Source organism: Fulmarus glacialis, unplaced genomic scaffold (assembly GCF_000690835.1).
Source record: "Fulmarus glacialis isolate BGI_N327 unplaced genomic scaffold, ASM69083v1 scaffold46054, whole genome shotgun sequence".
Classification (NCBI taxonomy): Eukaryota; Metazoa; Chordata; class Aves; order Procellariiformes; family Procellariidae; genus Fulmarus; species Fulmarus glacialis.
Genome location: NW_009209575.1, coordinates 1 through 19,260, shown reverse-complemented (window position 1 = coordinate 19,260; position 19,260 = coordinate 1). Strand labels below are relative to the sequence as shown.

General features: G+C 39.7%; 1 protein-coding gene across 1 annotated transcript in view; it reads right to left on the bottom strand.

Moving 5' to 3' along the window:
• The window catches only part of PTDSS2 (phosphatidylserine synthase 2), a 41,047-nt gene extending 22,987 nt beyond the window's left edge, over window positions 1–18,060 (bottom strand). The window contains exons 1-3 of the mRNA XM_009576874.1: window positions 18,050–18,060; window positions 9,253–9,354; window positions 2,789–2,871 (exon numbers count right to left, since the gene is read on the bottom strand). Coding sequence (XP_009575169.1) covers window positions 2,789–2,871; window positions 9,253–9,354; window positions 18,050–18,060 — 196 coding nt within the window. The remainder of the gene's footprint in view (window positions 1–2,788; window positions 2,872–9,252; window positions 9,355–18,049) is intronic.
• Window positions 18,061–19,260: the final 1,200 nt, after the last annotated feature.

The window sequence follows — 19,260 nt, the reverse complement described above, 5'->3', positions numbered from 1 at the left end:
GCAGTTTTGCTCTTTTGCTAGAAGGTTTGGATGGAACCAAATGGAGGCCTGGAAGCCAGTGATTTACAGGAAGGAAATGGAAAATGGGATAAAAAGCAGGGTAAGTTTGTAAAGAAGTCTTGCCTAAATAGTCATGCATACTTATTTTCATGATAGTTCTACATTTCTGAATTACAGTAAGGCAACTGGTATAGGTCCGTGTGGCAAATTATTAGCTAAACTGGAGAAAGGGCAGGGGGAGGGGGGAAAAAAAAAATCAGTAAAAAAATGATAAAGCTGGATGAGCCATTGGCTAAAGCTGATATTGCCGGTAATACTGAAAGGAAGGCCAAAAAAAAAAAAAAAAAACCCACCAGTCTGGATGGATACCACTTGGTGGCTAAGATCAGTTTCATTAATGGCCTTAAGTGAAAAGTAGGTTAATAACACAAAGCACAAACAACAGCAGCAGGGAAGACAGGCACAGTAAAGAGAAAATCAGATGATCTCCAAGGACTAGAGTAATAGAAAAGTTCATAATACAGCTTCACACTTAGCAACCAGTAAGTTTTCATGTTAGCTCATCAGCTGAAACAGAAGGATTCAGTACTATCTGCCAGTCACCAAGCCGTCATTGTAATACAGTCATGAAAAAAGCACATGCAATATAAAGACAGCCATCAAGGTACTGCCAGAGAGATACTGAGAAGCATTAACACTGTTACAAAAAACATTAAGTGCTCCCACATCTGCAATATTCTACACAGTTCTGGACAGACAGACTTCTTTTCAAAGCAGAAAACTCAAAACACACAAAGAGAGGCACTACCAAAACCTTAGGAGGAAAGCAGACGTATATTGAGTGGGGAGACTAAAAGCAAAACTTGTTGCTTTAGCAAAACCAACGGCAAATTGGTATATGTGAGTTGTGTATAAATAAATCAGGTGGATAAACACGGATTAAGTAGAGCTATTGAAACAGAAAAACATTAGCTACAAAAAACAAACCAAAATATAAAACATCTCTGAGCTGGTCATAAGTAAGTATGCATATACTGAATAACAGGGCTCCAAAATCATCCAGCAGAAGAAGGGCCTGAAACCTAGCTACTTTTAAGATACAGCCTGAAGAGTTCATGTAACAGATCTGATGTGGCTGTATGTGATTGTAGTGACCTGACTGACCCAAAGGCTTCCTTCTGCCCTATAAATGGAAGCAGCGCACACCAGTGGCCTACGCTGCCCCTTCCTTTGAGATGAGATCTTTCTCCCGGAACAGCACCACAAAGCTAAGGTCAGAGACTCGACTGCCTGACGGGGACTTCCTAATACATCCCTCTGTAACTGGCTGCAATGCCATGCCCTCTGCTGCCTGCAAGAGCCTTCCCACAGGAGAGGTATGGAGAAAGACTGCCATTCTCCTTTAAACAGGCACCCAGATGTCTTGCTGTGACCGTGGAAATATCCACTATCCTAGCGAACTGCTATAGCCCCTGAAAACCACGATTCAGAAGATCATCCCATCAAACAAGCTAGAGGAAAGGTGAAGTTAAGACAAAAGACGACATGAATAGACTCAGTATTTGAAGTGATTGAATACATGGGAGCTTCTTCAATCACCCTGTTCATGGACGATTTGATTTTGCTGAAAGATACTCAGCTTCAGTCCAGTAGCTGCTGTTTCCAAGACGGTAGCATACAGAGGTGGCAGACCTTGGCTCAGTCTACACTACAAGTTTTCGGTAGAGATCTCTGACCTTTGGACTTTCCCCATCCAATTTGTACTACTTTGTTCTAGGGAATAAAAACGACTTCCCTCCCAGACAAAACCACTGGATGTTCTAAAACTGAAAGCACTCAAATATCACTGTTGTCCTTAAAAGGAGTAATTTGTCTTATAGGAGGAACCAGAATTAACTGTAACAGGAACGAAAGACTAAAAACTGCTATTTAATAAGACCTCAGAAATGCAAACTTCTGAATAGAACCTTAAGTTTGCAGAGGTATGCAGTGGACATTGCTCTAGAACAATGTCTGCTTTATTGAGGTTTTTAACGTGTCTGCTGTTTCTCATATAGAATAGCATTCCTAAATTGGAAGGTTAAATTTTTAGCATAAATACTTATAGCTTTATTTGACTGTAGGAGAGCCTAATGCTTTCAGGAATATTATGTAAGCCTATATAAATTCCCTTAATTCTTTCTCAACGATTCATATCTAAAAACAGGCAAAAGATCAAAGATATTAAAATATTTTCACACTTCACCTGATACAACACTACATCAAAGAGGTTTTGTGTTGTGCTTTCAAATGCTTTCAAGACTTACAGTCTTACTAGAAATCTTCAAAATCATAATCAAGGGCTTCTAATCTACCAGTTATTGCGGGTAACAGACATACAGCAAAGGGAGCGTAGTGCTCCAGCAACCGGATACATGGTCAGAAGTGCAGTCCTATTACAGAAGTGGGGCGGGGGGGGGAAGAGATAAACAAGGGAAGTGAAGGTTTCAAGAATCTGGCAGTTCACACAAAGCTTTTTACTAACAACAGGAATCCAAAACAGGGAGATTAAAAAAAAAAAAAAAAAATTCCTATTCTACATGCAGATTGAAAGCACAGAAGGATCACTGTGCTGTTTGGAGGCTGGGTGGAAACTGGGAGGCTACATGATAAGTGTTCAGTGTTAATGAACCTATATTATTACTTAAATTACGACTTACCTTCTCTACAAGTAACACAAATATTTATGTTCACCATAAACCATGCAATTTATCAGAAATATTTGAGTGACTTAAGCAACTTAAATTACCTGGATGAGGTCTTGAAAATGGTCCATCTTTAGCTTGTGTAACTCCAAAACATAAGAAAACCAAAATACTGGCAACAATACCTCTGAAAGTGAAAAACAGAACAAACTGTTTATATTGCATCATCTTCCTAATGAAAGCGTAAATTATATTCTTTGATGTAAAAAATGTCTGGTCTGTTTCTTAACTACTAAACGTGTCAATCAAATAGATGCCTTTTGGAGATTCTATTTCAGGGAAACGGGTACAAATTCCCATAGTTTTAAGCGTGGTTTCATGACAGACTGTCTCAAACCCCAGAGTTTACCCATCCATCCTTCACCCTTCCTCCCCACTAACTGCATGCTTCCATTCCTTCCATTTTGCTGTCATTTACTAGCAACCAGCCAGCCAGGCAAGGAGCCTGATCTGGCTGAGAACTCATCCAGCAAAAACAAAACAAAAAGAGCAGTTCTTTGATCCACGTGATGAGCCTTCCCCTGCAGATGATCATGAGATGCACAGTAAGTCAAACGCTTCCCTATGTCTTTTAGAAGCTGTTATGCCCACTTTGTCAGAAAGACACTTAAAATTTAGCACCGAGAGAGCTTCTCATTGCTCCAGTAAATTTCAATGAAATTTAAAAATGAACTGTTGAACTTGTCACCACTCCAAAACATTTTCTTAGTCAACTAAAGACAAGGAGCAGCTTATAAAATCAGACCAGCACTGGTGCTATTTCAAAAGCTGGAACTATAATATAGAGCCTAACAGAACGTAACAGAGACATTAAAGAAAAATAATAATTATCAGACCATGAGCCCAAGTATACCGAAGACCCACAACCTCATCCCGATACCCTAAGCCCAGACCTGCACAGTTTTCTCATCCTCAGCAAGGTAAGACCTAAATAAGGACTGCCACAGTCCTGCTGTCTGCCTCCTTCCACAAGGCAGCGTTTCTGCACGTTACCAGAATGAGATGGTGCAAGGACTGATCCAGCTGAAAACTAACCTAGGAAAAAAACAACTCATATTCAGTTGGCTCAGCTCACCACTCTCACAAGGAAGGAACATAGCAGCCCCCAGTTAAAGCTAAACTGTCAGCTTAAGCCAATGTGGAACTGAACCCTTAGGAGCCACCAGAAGGCTCCAGGAAGAGATCCTTACTGATCAAACAGCAAACTAAGCAAGCAACATTCACGATCCAGGATTTGAAACCCACTAATTACATGCAGCATGTTTTTCAACAAAGTTTTGTTTTGCAAGTAGAAGAAAAATGAGAAAATGCAAATAACTCATGTCTGAATGCCTGACCCTTACCGTCAGGAACACCACTCCTTTAGTATGCAGAACAGACCTAAGAGACTGAGGCGTAAGGCCTGGCATTTAATTTCAAAATACCTAACATCAACTTAAAATTCTTCTGAGATTTTAAATAATTGAGATTTTAAACATCTCACGTGCACAAAACAGCATTTCTTTTCAGGCATCACCACTTGTTTCTCATGAAGACAAGACCCCATGGTCTATACTTGGGCATGTTCCTTTACTCTTAATGGATGAAACGGTATAATGCAATCCAAAAATGCTCTTTCTCCTACATCTGAACTCCCAATAGAACTTTCATGCTTTCTCATATTACCTGCTTAAGAGCTGGCTGAAGAGATAGATAATTGAGAAATACCTCGTTACACTGCAGGGTAAGTGTAGGCCATGTTTGCGGTAAATGATGCAACTCTTGACTGTAAGTAAAATGGCTCTGTTTGCAGGAGCCAGAGAAAATACCTAATCATTTTGCTTTTATTGAGAAAATGTTACATACCAAAGGCAATAGTAGACTATTCATACTTTAAATATTTCAAAAACTTCTTTCAAAATAGAAAACAAAAGGATTTATGAAAACTATTTTGCGACATTCACCTCTGAGTATAAAAAGTTTGTGCTTCCTGAAAATAAAAATGGGTTTTACTTAACAGATATAACTCAGCTATTTTGCTTGCTTTATGACACTGGGAAGCACAACAGAATTAGCTACTGAAAACAGCAAATAGATAGTTCCATCATGATTTTCAAAGACGAAGACGCCAAAAAAGTTTTCAGCTGATCTCAAATAATGAGAATATTCTGCATTTTGAGTCACTAGTCTGTATTTGGAAATACCAGGACTACAAATTTACATTCACACAGAATAGTCTGCACTCTGTATCATGTAACAATACACATCTCTCTGTTCGCTATCATTATGCTCAGCTATGAACCAAGATGTCCAAGATCATTGTTTCAGGCCTTGTGAGGGTAATTTTCCCAAAGCTGGAGATGACCTGAATCTAAATCACCACAGGAACTTACAGTTATGTTCCTTTTTCTAAAATCCACTCTCAGCCTAACAGCAGATGCGGCATCTGCGCTGAAATAAGCTGGAGTTTCAGCTATGTTATTCTACTTCAAGTTCACCATAGAAAGTTGCATAATAACTATGCCAGCTCCATTATCTTTTTTTTTCCTGCAGTAACTAAATTTCTCCCTTTAACATCATCATATTGCCTCCTTATGAAGCTTTCAAACCTAACCAGCAGCTTGGCCTGCTGGCTTACCACGGCTTGAGGTAAGAACTTCTCTAGGATTTGAGGGGGGGGTTTCTTCAAGCTACCCCTGCAGCCAGCCCGGAGGGACACGGCTAATGTATTTTCTTGAGCTAATGTATTTTCTTGAGCTAATGTATTTTCTTGAGCTAATGTATTTTCTTGAGCAGCAGATCAGGAAGACACTAAATAGTAAAGCATGCCTACAAAAATAATTTTAGCACTTAACCAAATAAGAAAGGGGGAACATGGCAACAGTTTCGTTAGCACAAACAAGCTATTGTTTGCGTTATTTTAAGAGTCGATTCAGAGACACAAGACAATGAAGCTTGTCTATGAGTATCTGTATATTGTCCTTTGTTCTAGGCTTTTAATGAGTCAGCTCCCACTCCCTGTCCCTTCTCTGGCTGTATCCACAGCGGCATGACTGGTACAGTCCCCTCAGTGGTATCACAAGCTGAAGAACTGGTAGACTGGCAGATGGAGGTCTAGCCTCCTTGTTACCTTGTTTTCTCTGTGGGTGTTCAGCGACAGGAGTTGGAGATCATCAACTTGCAAATACACATACACCTAGATTTACTACCACGGCTGAGCAGTGATCAGTTATTGCCAAAAACTAGTGTAGAAAGGCATCTTAGAAGAGAATCTGTTTCACGGCTTGAAATTCAAAGTATAACCCTGATGCATACATGATTTTTTGAACCTGAATGTGGTTTTTATATGGAAAAAAATTAACTTTTTTCCCCCAAGAACCCCTGCTTAGCATTCAAAGTATTTGGGAGATGTGGATTTCTTCCACAGCCATTGTATCCAAAGGAGGTCGCTGAGTATTTATTTAGCTACCCTCAGAGCTGGAGCTCAGTCTGGTCAGCTCCTCCTGGGTACTTAACGGAAGAGGAGGAGTTGACAGCTGTCAGACGGGATGGACTATTTCAAGGCTGCTTTGAATGCTGTAGGAACTGTGTGAATAAAAAGTCTCATCGATCAGACAGGTTTTGCCGTGCAACATCTCTTTGGCTAACAAAGTAAATTTTCAATTGTCTTTACAACAGAGGCAATCTGATCACATATATCACATGATCACATCAACATCTGTGTGAATGATCCTAATGAACTTTGACTAGATTTACATATAAAACATTTCTATAAATCTTATCTTTAAAAAAAAATTCCTCCTTTAATTGCCCTAACATGTTGCAGGAAGGAAAACAGCACTCAAACGTCAGCATATAAACAGATGCAAATATAAATCTTAGCTATAGATACGACACCCCATGATCTCATAGGTTCATGCTCTAATTTGTTTTTTGTCCATCATTTCTCCTGACGACTTATTGCATGAATCCAACCACTCACCCTGCCCTCAGCTGCTTCTGTAAGTGACTGGATGAAGCACTTTTATAGGGGAGAAGATGGGAACCTCAGATGTCTTCCTATTGCTTTAGCTAGTCCAGGAAACACAGCAACAGCACCTAGCACAGCAATTTGTATACTTCGCTTCAATTTAATGTTCTGCTCTAAGCACCTAATGCAGTTCACAGGCATGCTGGCACCTCTCAGCAAGAGCTTGAAAACAAAGGAGGTTGAAGCGTTTGCACGCAGGTATTTAGACTTTGCACCTAAGCACTGAAACACTGCTCCACTGTCATTGTGCAGTAGTTGGAAATAAAAAAGCATGACAGCTAGAGACACTGCTCATTGGTAATAAAACTACTTCAATTCATTAAGCAGGCAAGTGTTCCCATGAAATATGTGCACGCAGTGACAGGCTCATGCAGGCCAAAATTTTAGATCAAAACACAACAGCTCTACATTAAGACTGAAAAAGATCTCAGGGTAGGATAAGGTATTTTAAGTTACGGAAGAAAAAAAAAATCTGAAAATTTGGGATATGGATATACTTATGCATGTTGTGAGCATCTCACTCCTGCTCTGAAATGCCTCTTTTTGTTCAATATACACTTAAAGAGCCACATAAAATTTGTCAGGAATAGTGAAATTCAAGAGAGCAGCAGGCACACATATGCTAAAGAAGGTAAGAATAACGGCTGCAACATGAATTCAGCTGGAATCCGTCATGCGTAATGGTGCTAAACTTGGCATAGCACTTACCTCAAGGACCTCAGAAAAGAGATTTAATTGAGACCAGATAGGAGTTCACTGAAAATTGACTCAGCATAAGGAGTGTGCTGAACAACACAGACACTTCCACCCGTTCTGTAAATCAGGGCCAAGGCAACAGAGGTACTTAGGAAAGGCCCACAGGACTCGTGCATTATGTCTGCATTGATCTTTAGCTTGGAAAAAGTAATGATTTGGCTGAATTAACTACTATCTCAGAATTCGGTGTGTAGCTTGAATGACTATGGCAACAGCATAAGGGTGCAGCATGAGTGGAAACAGAGATGTTTCAAAACCAGTAACAAAACCAATATTTGGAAGACCATATACAATGCTCAGGATGCTGCTTTTCAAGTATTTTTACATCTAGATATTGCAAGCAGTATTCCACAAGCAGAGATGCAGAAGTGATCAAAGAACATTCGCTACTCATTGCCTGGTATGATGCTGTTAAATTGATTTTAACAACTGGACACATTATTCCTTGCACTGAATATGCAGAAAGCAACTTCTATTTAATGAAAGAAAGGTTAATCTGCTGATTAATCTTGTCTGGTTTTGTTTTTATTAAAGCCGGAAAGGCTCTAATCTCAATAATAAGATATTCCACTGAGTCACCTTAGATCTGTATTACTCCCTAATGATGTGTCATCACTTCTCTTTCAGCTTTTCCCCTTCTTTATTTTGAACTGCCATTCCAGAGAATGTCAGCGGAGTCTCCATCCGTTCCCTAGACTCACTTGTTACAACTGGGAATAAAACGGCATTTTGTTCACACCAAAGCCTTGCAGAAATTTTCCCAGTTCCAGCCAGGGTGCTGTGTTCCAACTTGTCCCATTTCACCTCTATGCATAAAAACACAAACCCTCAGCTCGGCACATATGTGAGTGTAAATCACATCAGCTACACCAATTGTGTAACTGACAGAATAACAACCAATATTATCTCAGGAAATACCTTAATTCCTGCATCTCCGTGATAACGAATACTATATCCTGTGTCACTTTAAAAAATGTAAAAAAATAGGAAGAAACCTTTGATAGCGAGGGCAAAAAAATGGCATTATATTTAAGAAACCAGACTGGTAAAAAACTGAATTATTTTCATGCTTATAGCAAGGATGCTTTGCAGTCTGTAAGCAACCCCTTAATTTTAAAAATAAACTTAGATTTTTAAAAGAACATTTTCTTCCCCCTTTTTGTTCCCTACTGTATTTCTTTTTAAAGAGGAGAATTCAACGACATTTAATCAGTTTAAATTATGGTAGAAATGGACCACACATGTAAGACTCATCTCATTCTTATTTTCCAAGAGTTTCCCTTTGGGCTACAAATTCTCATGTTAATTTTCAACAACAAATAATGATCTGTATTGAAATCTTGAACATAATTTTACAAAAAGCACTTCAGTCAGAAAATTTTAGTCACAGCTCACATATTTTAAGAAAAAGAGGCAGAGTTATTGCCAAAGAAACACAGCCAGTACTTTGAGGCTTTAGAAAGAGTTTCATATTTTGTTTTAAATCACACATGCACGGCAGCCACCAGGTATGACAGTAAGTGACACTAAACTGATTAGAAATTAAATTCAACGACCAGCATCAAAGGAGCTTATAGACTTATGCTTGGTTTTGTCACTTTCTGAGGGTTCGGGCATTTAAACAAGTTAATGCAAAGGTCATTTGAGGCAGCTTATCCACAAGGTAAAAGCGTGTACGGTAACTTGTTCACAGCTACCCTTTTCTAAGATACACCTCATAGAAAGACTTTCTCAAATATTTACCTCTTTGTATTGTAGGCTGTATCTTGTGGTGTTTCTTCAAGCAAGGTTACGTAGCCCAGCGCACACGTGAGGATGAACAAGACTGTTAAGGTATGAGCTCTCCTAAAGTTTAGAAGAGAGAAAATTGGCATCAGAAAGCAGAAAAACTTGTATCTTCACCTGTCAGTGAAGGCTCAGTAAGTCTAATACATAGACAGTGGTCAATAATACTAAAGAAGTTTTATGTATTGTACAGCACAGAAAACAGAATTTACAATGGCCCTAAATTTAGTTATCAGTGCATTGTGCACTAGCATGCGACAGAACAGGTCTTGCTCATTTCCCCCCCCCAGTGCTTTGAGTTACACAACATTTGGACAAACACTTGCCAAGTGAACAACAGCAACTTGAAAAAAATTAGCACCAACTGTGCTAACACTTAGATCTAAAAATCTCCAGATTTCTCTCCTGGCTTGTCAGGTATATACTTGACGGTGCTGCTACACAGCTCTCTTTCAAAGCCTATTAATAAAAACTGCAGCAGACTGAACAGACTCTTAAGACTAAACAAAAGGGAATTCACTCCAGACATGGGAATTACACATTACAAGAAAAACTAGTCATTTAAAAAAAAAAAATATATCTCTGAATGAGAACAGTTGCAATTGTACGAATTACGATGCTGCCTCTAGATTCCCTATTTCCAGCAATTCTTACAGTTTCATTTCATCTTAGATCTGAAGAGCAGGCACAGACTGAGGTTTGCGCCCGCAGAACTGTATGCAACCACCTCTACACAAGGGGTTTCTGCTGGAACAACCGTGTCAGCAAAGCTCCACAGTAAAGCTTGGTGGTTGTTGTTCTATGCTGTTAAAATGTGCGACCTTGCTGGTGTGTGATATACTGGTACAGGCAGAACATTGCTAGTGTACACGGAGTCACAAGTTCTCGCTTCCCCATCCATGAGAGTCCATCTGCTTATACTGATTTTGGTAAAGCACTTACGTGTGAAAGAACAAAGAGCTAAGTACACACAGCCAGACCCAGGCATTAAGAAGAGAACTTACTGCAGCTAGCTCATATGCATACCCGTACACTGATTACAACATATATAATATTCTTACATTGCACTGTCTGCATTTTTTTTATTTAAAGTTGAAAATTCCTTTCCTAATGAGAAGCCATTTATTGTTTTCAGTGGAAAACTTATCTGACCTCAGCTCAGAAGCATGGAAAGTCTGGTCATTTACGATCAAATCATAAAGACACGAGTTCTGGTTTAGAGGACTACACAACATCTCTTAATACAAACAATTAAAATAACACAGGTATAAAGCATCAAGCTTAGAGAACAGAAAAATGTGAATGAAAATGACTGTATGTGACAAGTATTTGTACATACTGGCTCTTTTTACATTTTGTTTTTATATTATATTGTAATAGAAGCTAGCATTACATTTCCATGTTATGCCAAAAGACCAAAGTTTGTATATATTCAAGTTGTACAGTGCATGATAAACTGTAGATCACCAAGGATTTCTAAGAAGTCCACTGACTTACCTTTAAACACCAAACCCGGTAATCTACCTGAAATTGCCCTGAAAAGTTAAGGTAAGCATTATTTTGAACTACAATTTCATCCTAATCCAAAACACAGCCACTTCTCACAGCATCCCTTTAATACCACTAGAAAACACATGCAATACCTCATAAGCAGATGCAATCCTCTTCTGCCACTGCTAAAAAGGTGTTCAGCATTTAACACTATCCTTCCTTGCAGTCCAGAGGACACAGACTAACCAGCTCCAGGGGGGGGGGAAAAAAAAAAAAAAAAAAAAAAAAAAGAGAAGTACCTACAAGTATTTTCAAAATTAGCAAGGAATCAACATGTTCAAAAAAAAAAAATACACAAAGGCTTCGCAGCAGCAAGCTTCCTGCTCAACAGATGCATTTTCCCTTTGACTTGCCTCCCAGGATGCCAAATAACAGGTGATTCAGACATCACATCCTTAACATTCATTTAACAGTCACGTGACTCGGTGCCTATTTTGTAACCTACATAGTTTAGAAAACTAAATACAGTCCTCTCAAAGGAAGCATTATAGCAGGGGTCTGAATTAAATGCTATAATTCACTTAAATCAGACCATGGTCTTGTTTGCTGCATTTATATATGTATATATAATTAATACAAAAACAACCTACATTTTGATCATAGAAAAAGGTGACGTTAACTGCAAGGCTATACATTATATTTTAACCCTTGTTTTATTGTTTACTTTTTTGGAACTAATATCTAAGAGGCTTCTAAAATAAATCTAGAAATGCTGTCTTCCATCTTATGATTTCACCGTCTGAACACCTATATGAAGTCAATTACTTTTTCAATGCGTTGAGCGTGGTGTAAATTGCCAAAAAAAACAGTTATTAGCACGTCCTCATTTAGATAAACACATCATCTATAAACACTCGTCTACTAGAACAATGATGGTCTGGTTTCATTCATCTATGCAGGGAGTTTGCAGCAAAGTAAACAATGGGTGTTGGAGAGCTTCATGCGCCCTACTTTTGGTTTATTTTTGGTGCCACAACCATCAACTTGAAATTCAACAAGCTCCCCTGTTTAATGGGAAACAAGAGGCTATATATCTTATCATTTCCCTTTTAGCTCAGTTTCCATTTCCAACTGAAGCCAGATTCTCAAGTTTTCAAGATGGTTAGTCATGTAAACGTATTTTCAGTCTAACATGAAATCCAGAAGCCAGGATGAAAGACTTTCTAAATTGGTTTGTGTTCTGGAAAGAGCAAGTTGGCAGGTCTAACCAGAAAATTGCAAGTAGTGACAAAGTCATGGCAGCTGCTAGAGGTAGTAGAGCATCATGCAAACCTACCTGTCAGAGAAGAAAGAAAAAAAAAAAAGGCAAGCAAACATAGATACACACCGTATCTTTCCACAGCTTGAGAGTTAAAAAAATAAAATAGAAATCCACAGTCATATGAACAAGACAAAATGTGAAGCAGTTACAGTAGCCAGAAAAACAAGTAGCATACAGAAGTACTTGTACGGGTGAAGTCAAGATGAATTAAACTGCATAAAGAGGGATTATTTTCGTCTCCACGTACACTTTAAAATAATACAGCAAGAGGAAGACAACACAGCTAAGAACATCCCCAGCAAGGTAAGCATTACAGGAATTATGCAGAAAGGCTTATGTTCTCCTAGCCTGGAGTCTGTGGAGACTGAAAAGAGCTAAGCTAAGCAGACCAGATATCTTCCCCTTGGAATTATACAGGAGTTTGGGCAATACACCAGAAGCAAGAGGGGGGTACAGACTACAGCCAGTTCTAGGACATTTTATGTCAAAAAATCTGAGCAAGCAGTGCCTAACAGTATATGCATACAAAAATATGTAAAGCCAGGAAGGTCAAAGAGAATTCACAACAAATCCCAAACTACTAAAAAGCTGGAACATTAAGCAGCTTATTTTTCGGTATTAGCATTTTTCTGTCTTTCTGTATCTTACATCTAGCTCTTTCCCCATTTAAACACTGGGGCATTTAAGTGAAATAATTCAAGTTTTGTTTTTATAAGAATACTTGCCCGGCTAACTTAGTTAAACACCAAGTGAGAGCAATATAGGCAGTCCAACAGGCAGCATCAGTCACTACACCTCTCCTGCACTGTAGCTTACAAAGAAGTGAGGGGCTTTTCCAGTGAATGGGATTAAGTTTGATCCTAACTTCTCTTTTTCACGGTAATTCACTCTTCTGTCACATTTAGAAACTGTAGGTTTTTCAAGGAAATTACTATTAGAGCTTTTACTTTCCAAATAAAGTATATGACAAAAATGACCTAAGGAAAATTTTTAACTATTTCTTTTTTTGGGGAGGCTCAGACAGACCAGCTCCCTGGACAGAAAGGAGGGAGTAACACCCCAGCAGAGCGGGCAGTCGATGACCTCATTCAATCTCCAGCATAAACTAAAATCAGCTGAAGTAAATGGGACCACACCCTTGTTATCCATTGCTTTGCATTAGTGTTCTTCTTTGTCATAAATGATGCAATAACTACATTAATAACAATCATTGAGAACGCTATGCAAAGGATTTATTTATTCATCTTTTTGTCAGTTCTCTAAGTGAAACGAAATTCCAAAGAACAGCCAGTACAGTTTGCCCCTCTGGTTTAAAAAGTTACATTAATAGCTACTGCTAGAGAAAGAATCTGTCAACAAGAACAGTTAGTCCCATCTTAGCCTATCATCAACTTCTTCACAAAGAATAATTTTTTTCTTTATTCCAAATAATGGTAAGGTCATAAAAGCATTTCTGAAAGACATTTTAAAAGATGAGTAAATGTCAAAGCTCTCTACCCTCCATATACCACACCTCCATATACCAACACCTCATCTGACACATGCTGGGAATTCTAAGAAAATACGACAAACAGATAGCACAACAAATCTATTACTTCAACAGCAGTATAGTATTTAAGTTATTGTGAAGAATAAGATACAGGAAAATACAACAAAAATTAGTAACAACTTAAAACTGACCAATATTTTGACACTCAAAATCAAAATTGTAATTAACAGGGAAACGATCCTGTTTGGATATAGAGAAGTTTTTGAAACGTTCAACAAACCGTCATAATCTTGATACTATATCCAAAATTAGAGACACGAAACTGGGATGTTCACGTTGCACAGGGCCAAAGCAAGCTGTCAGGCCTCAACCTTTCAAAAATAAGAGGTTAACTGCCAGTTTGTGACATGAGATCTCTCTCATCCACCTAGATCACAAAAAAATAATCAGTGGCAACCAAACCAAAGTATGTACTTTGTACGTGACACTGCCTGAAAGCTCCAAGCATCTGCATCTGTAATGCAACAGAAATGTGGCTGTTGGTTTTAAGCCGTAGGCTGCGTTTTAAAAATCTAATGTTTAAACTCTCAGAGACAATAAAAAAGTACGTGTTCTTAGACCAGTAACAAGTCTTCAGCACATCTATACAGGAATGCAACGCTGATCAAATTTCTGTACATACTTGTGACACTCCAAAATAGCAACGTTCATTTTCCTTGCCATAAGTTGGTGCCTCTCATAAAATGATCACTCAGTAAGAGAAGTACAATAACACATACCTCCACAGAGAAACCAGAACAATGGATTAAAAAGCAAAGCTTCAGCAAGTCATTTTCCTTTGAACGAGAAGAGAGAAAAGACAAAGTTTCCGTTCTTCAGTTCTACAGAGTTCACAAGTTAAAGTTCCCCAAACAATCTATTTTAAATATTAAACATTTTTATATGTTTAAACCTATTGAAATCTTTGTTTCAGGTTTTAGTTTAAAACAGTTCCACTGAGACAGCATGACTTTGCATTACAGATAACACACACTTTAAGCAGGTCTTTTAAAAAAATGGCAATAAACGGGAATGGGACGAAGGTGCCCTTATACCAGGTTTAACTGCATAAAAGCATGGAGCTATTTTTTCAGGCTGATGATTCGTTTTGTAAACTGCTGTAGAATTCAAGTCCTATGACAGCGCTCTGATGAGTCAGAGTTCAAATACCAGCACAGAAGAAGCTCTCTGTAGAGAGCTCCTGCCATCCCAGTGCGCACTCCCAAACTCTTTCCGTGCACAGGATACACCATTACAAGGACAGGGATTTCCCCAGCGTGAAACTAATCCTGCGCGCTCCTGGCATGCTGAGCCTTTGATTTCACCAGACAGTGAAAACTCACTTGTATTGCTTGTGGTAGTGGGGGCCTGTCTTTGCACTCCCCCATGAAAAGCACCCCTAGGTACCCCAGGCTGACTCCCACCAAGTTTTCCCCCCATTCTCCTTAAAACTTCTGGAGCGTGTCTACACATTTACAGAGAGAATTAACAGTAGGCCTAAAGCCCGGGTGGGGCGTTAAACTCTCACAAGGTCTCTGCATAAAGGTATTTCTTCTATGCTTCTAGCTTACTTGAAGGAACCATGCAATCCCTTCCTTTCAGGAAAGGGTAATGACATTCTAATAACACAATTCTCAGGAGACAGCTACCCTCATCTGCGACAAGAGTTAATATACCCAGCCAACTAATATGACTTAATCGGATTGCACAACTATCTCCTGGATGTTCTAGCAACCGGACACTGCCAGGACATACCTAAACACTAAAAAAGCACGGGCTGAGTGACACATCAGCAGCCTGATGCAAGATTTTTCTGCTCAAGTTAAGCAACATGCCTAAACTTGGTCAATTCTGACCAGGTAGTGGATCACCAACTTGCAGATCTTCTATCTCCCTAATCTCTCTTTCAGATAACTCATCATCTCTTCTCCAGACAACCTTTTAGAAAACCTCATACTGCTGTAAGGTTAGTTTTTTAGAGATAAGAACAATGTGCAAGGAATGGCTAAGTAATACTTTGCTTTTAATACCAATCCTGTATTTCCAAATACGGCTGGATTGCACAGACGTATCCTCATTTCCAAAGAAATGTCCCTGTGCTGGCCATCAGGAAAGATTTCTCACAATACTGAACAAAACAAGAGAAACATCCAGGCAGAGGCATCTATAGGCTACCTTTTCCTTAGCTGCAATTTCTATGCTTTCTACACCAAACAGGCTGAATTAATTCCTACGAAAGCTGTATTAGCCCATATGGTCTCCTACCTACATTTCCCTCTTTTTTTCTTCTTTTTCTTTTTTAAACTTCCTGAGCTCCCTAGATATCTGCTGCCGCACTATGACCTTAGTAACTAACATCATATCCACAGGATGGCAATATAGAATTATTTAGTGTGAGGGACGAAGACACATCAATAACCAACAGAGGACATTAAAGCTAATTAAATTCAAATTAAAGTAAGGCTTAGTAAAAGCAATTAACCCATAAAGTCACAATGTAATAGGGCGGCAAAGATGTATCTGGCACCTCCCAACACCTTCAAATCAAGACTGGAAGCCTTCCTGGAAGACATGCTTTGGTTAAATACAAGCTACAAAATATATACAGAAATCAGGGCTAACACAGAAATTTTAGGAGCAAATCATGAACAATATTTAACTAGATGATCCCAAACTGGCAATCCAAGACCGGGCTGGGCTGGCATGAGAAGACTCAACACAACACCACCTTCTGCTGCCTTTCACTGGCTACTAAGAGGGGAAGGAACATCTCCTCTTCTCTTCAGAAAAGTTGCTGCACACCTCTACATTTATCACATAGTGGAGATAAATCAATTATACTATTTCACTGAACTTTTTTGCTCCCTGACAGAAAGACACCCAGCTCTTCTCTTTCCAGCTTCACGTATCTTTAGGTATCTGTCATGGTTACTGTTCACAGGTAACAAAACCCCAGCTTCTATTGGATTCACCTTTTCCCGTACAGAAAAAAGTCCCAGTAGCAAAAACCTGCAAGACACATCAGCACTCGCTCTTGCACAGGTTACAGAAACGAAGCCAGAGAGATGTTGTAGAAAGCTCTATGTGGGGATATTTAAAAAAAAACAAACAAAACAAACAAAACTGGTGGTTTTTCCATGCTAGCTCAGTAAAGATATCAGATCTACTGTACAAAAAATAGAAGTCAAAATCTCAGCCACAAAGAGTCCTTTGTTTGTATTCAGAAAGCTAACTCTGTAAGCAGACAGGCAAGAAACAATCAAAGGTACTGGAAACAACACTGAACATGTTTGCCTAGAACAGCGGCTTGCCAAGCAGGCCTGACAATTTCCAGCTCTCTGCTAGTAGTAATAGATGTTTTGAAATTAGTTCAGGGATAAAGGATACAGAGACCGCCGATCTGTTTCATAAAGCTTCTTCCCATTTCCTTTCCTTGACATTTCCCAGTGACAAAAAGAACTGTCAAGGTACTGACTGAGCAGGTTCCAACAACGTAATTAAAACATAGCATTTTCCAGTTTCAAGTTATTAAGACTGAATAAGAAGTATTAAACAGCATGTAACTTGTTTTTCAAAGTTTTAAAAAGATTTAAAAGGAGCAGGCAGACAGCTAGAAAGTACCACCTTTCACAAGGATCGCATTTATAGCAGTAAAATTACCCTTGCAAATTGAACTACTTTATTTCTAGAATGATTTCTGACTGTGTCTACAAGTCCCAAATTCTTGACGTTTTTCTAAGCTGAGCAAGCTATGTGGGTAACCTTATCCCCTAGCTTCTCAACTTCAAGGAGAAAAGGTACTTTCCATACATTTCCACGCAGGCAGACAGAGGCCACCCACTCTCTTAAATTTCCATTTTCTGTGACCACCTCCATAACACACAGCACAAGAAGAGTACCAAGGGTCGCAGGAAGAAAGTTGTTCCTCTGTATTATCTTTATTCTTGGCCACTGTAAGAACTGAGTCATTACCAAAGGACACACTAACACACTCAACGCTGTCATACACAGGTCAAAAGTAACAGTAGCAAACTTTTACAAGCATTTAAACTCCTGGCTGCCAGCGCGAGCAACATAAGCTGCTAGGGAAAATAAAATAAAATAAGTATGTAAGTTAAGGAACAATTCAGCAACATGCTTGTCCGCACTGCCCTCCTGGAAGAGACTAGCCGACAGAAGGGAAGCTCCTTAAAGAGCGGTGGCACATTCGCACTTTCAAAAGAACAATCCATGTGGACAAATTAACTGCAGTTACAGCCTTTATTTTAGGATGACAATCCTGTACCAGTGGCAGACTGCATGCTGGCCCCACACCCCCACAACAGGAAAAAGGTGCAACCAGGTGAGATTACACAATAAAACGGCATCACAAAACACCTGGCAAGAGCCAGATGGTAAGAAAATGACAGTTTTACCCATTTTCCATTTATAAGATCCGCAGACCTCGGCAGGATCCAGTTATTCAATCGCTCACTCAGCCTACATGTGGCAACGCTAATGGGCTCTCCAAGAAAGTTCCTCTTGCCCTCAAGCTGCCAATGCACTTGCGCGTGCCAGGCTTCTGCAGAGACCACCCTGCCACCCAGCAGCATCTAAGTGTCTCTTAGCAGTTTGTACGGGCAGAAATATCAGCTAGAATCAGCGGCTTCATCAAGACCAACACCCCCCGCTCCACTGCTGCCCAGATTGGCACGGTGAGAGCCAAGCGCCCTCCCCCTTCTACTCCTTAATGTCAAACTCGAGCCAAATCGTATCGCCCTCAGCTCATATTCCAAACAAGGGACTTGAATGTCAGCTTGGTTTCCTTAATCAAGAAGGACGTGCATTTAACACACACAGAAAAACTATGGATGTACACACGTGTGCTGACGCGGATTTCTGGAACAACTCCAGCAAAGATGGGATTTAGAAGCACTTTTCTAGGTACAACACATCTCTTCCTGCGAGGACCGAATTTAACAAAAACTGACTTGCCCCATCTGGCCTGATACAGACAGTCATGGTTTTCTGCACTGACTTTCTGGAGTGAGCATGCCACAAAACCATACGAAACACCTGACCAGCAGAACTTAAGCATAACAACTTTAGCTTTCTAGCAGGATTACACGAAACAACATGGACAAAAAAAGGCCTCTTCCAAGACTAAGGGGGAGGGAGGGGGGAAGAAATAGGTGGAGTTCATATAAACGACGCTGATAAAACAGCCAGAATCAAGCATTGAAGCTTCCCCACAGACCGTGGGCTCCCGAAGTGGGAGGACACCTCCCGAGTGCTCACCTGGTGAGACAAGCCGCCTTGGTTAGCAGTAAGGGTACTGCTCGCTGGAGGGTTTATGACCAGAACTGAGAAAGGAGGTGCCACTGCCAAAAGCCAGTCCTAAATCACTGTTAAATTGCCAGGAAACAGTAATTAATAGCACCACAATACGAGGAAAAACATCTTTAGACACAGCCTACAGTTTCTCAATTCCAGCACCGACAGCTGCTGCAGTGAAGCAAAAGCAACGTAGATGGCAGATAACGCGCGGTAACTTTTCATTTTTCCTCCTGGAGCCCCAAGCCCGATAACCCATTTCCCAGCAACAGCCCTGGGGGGCCGCGCTACCTGTACTGACAAGCGGCGCACC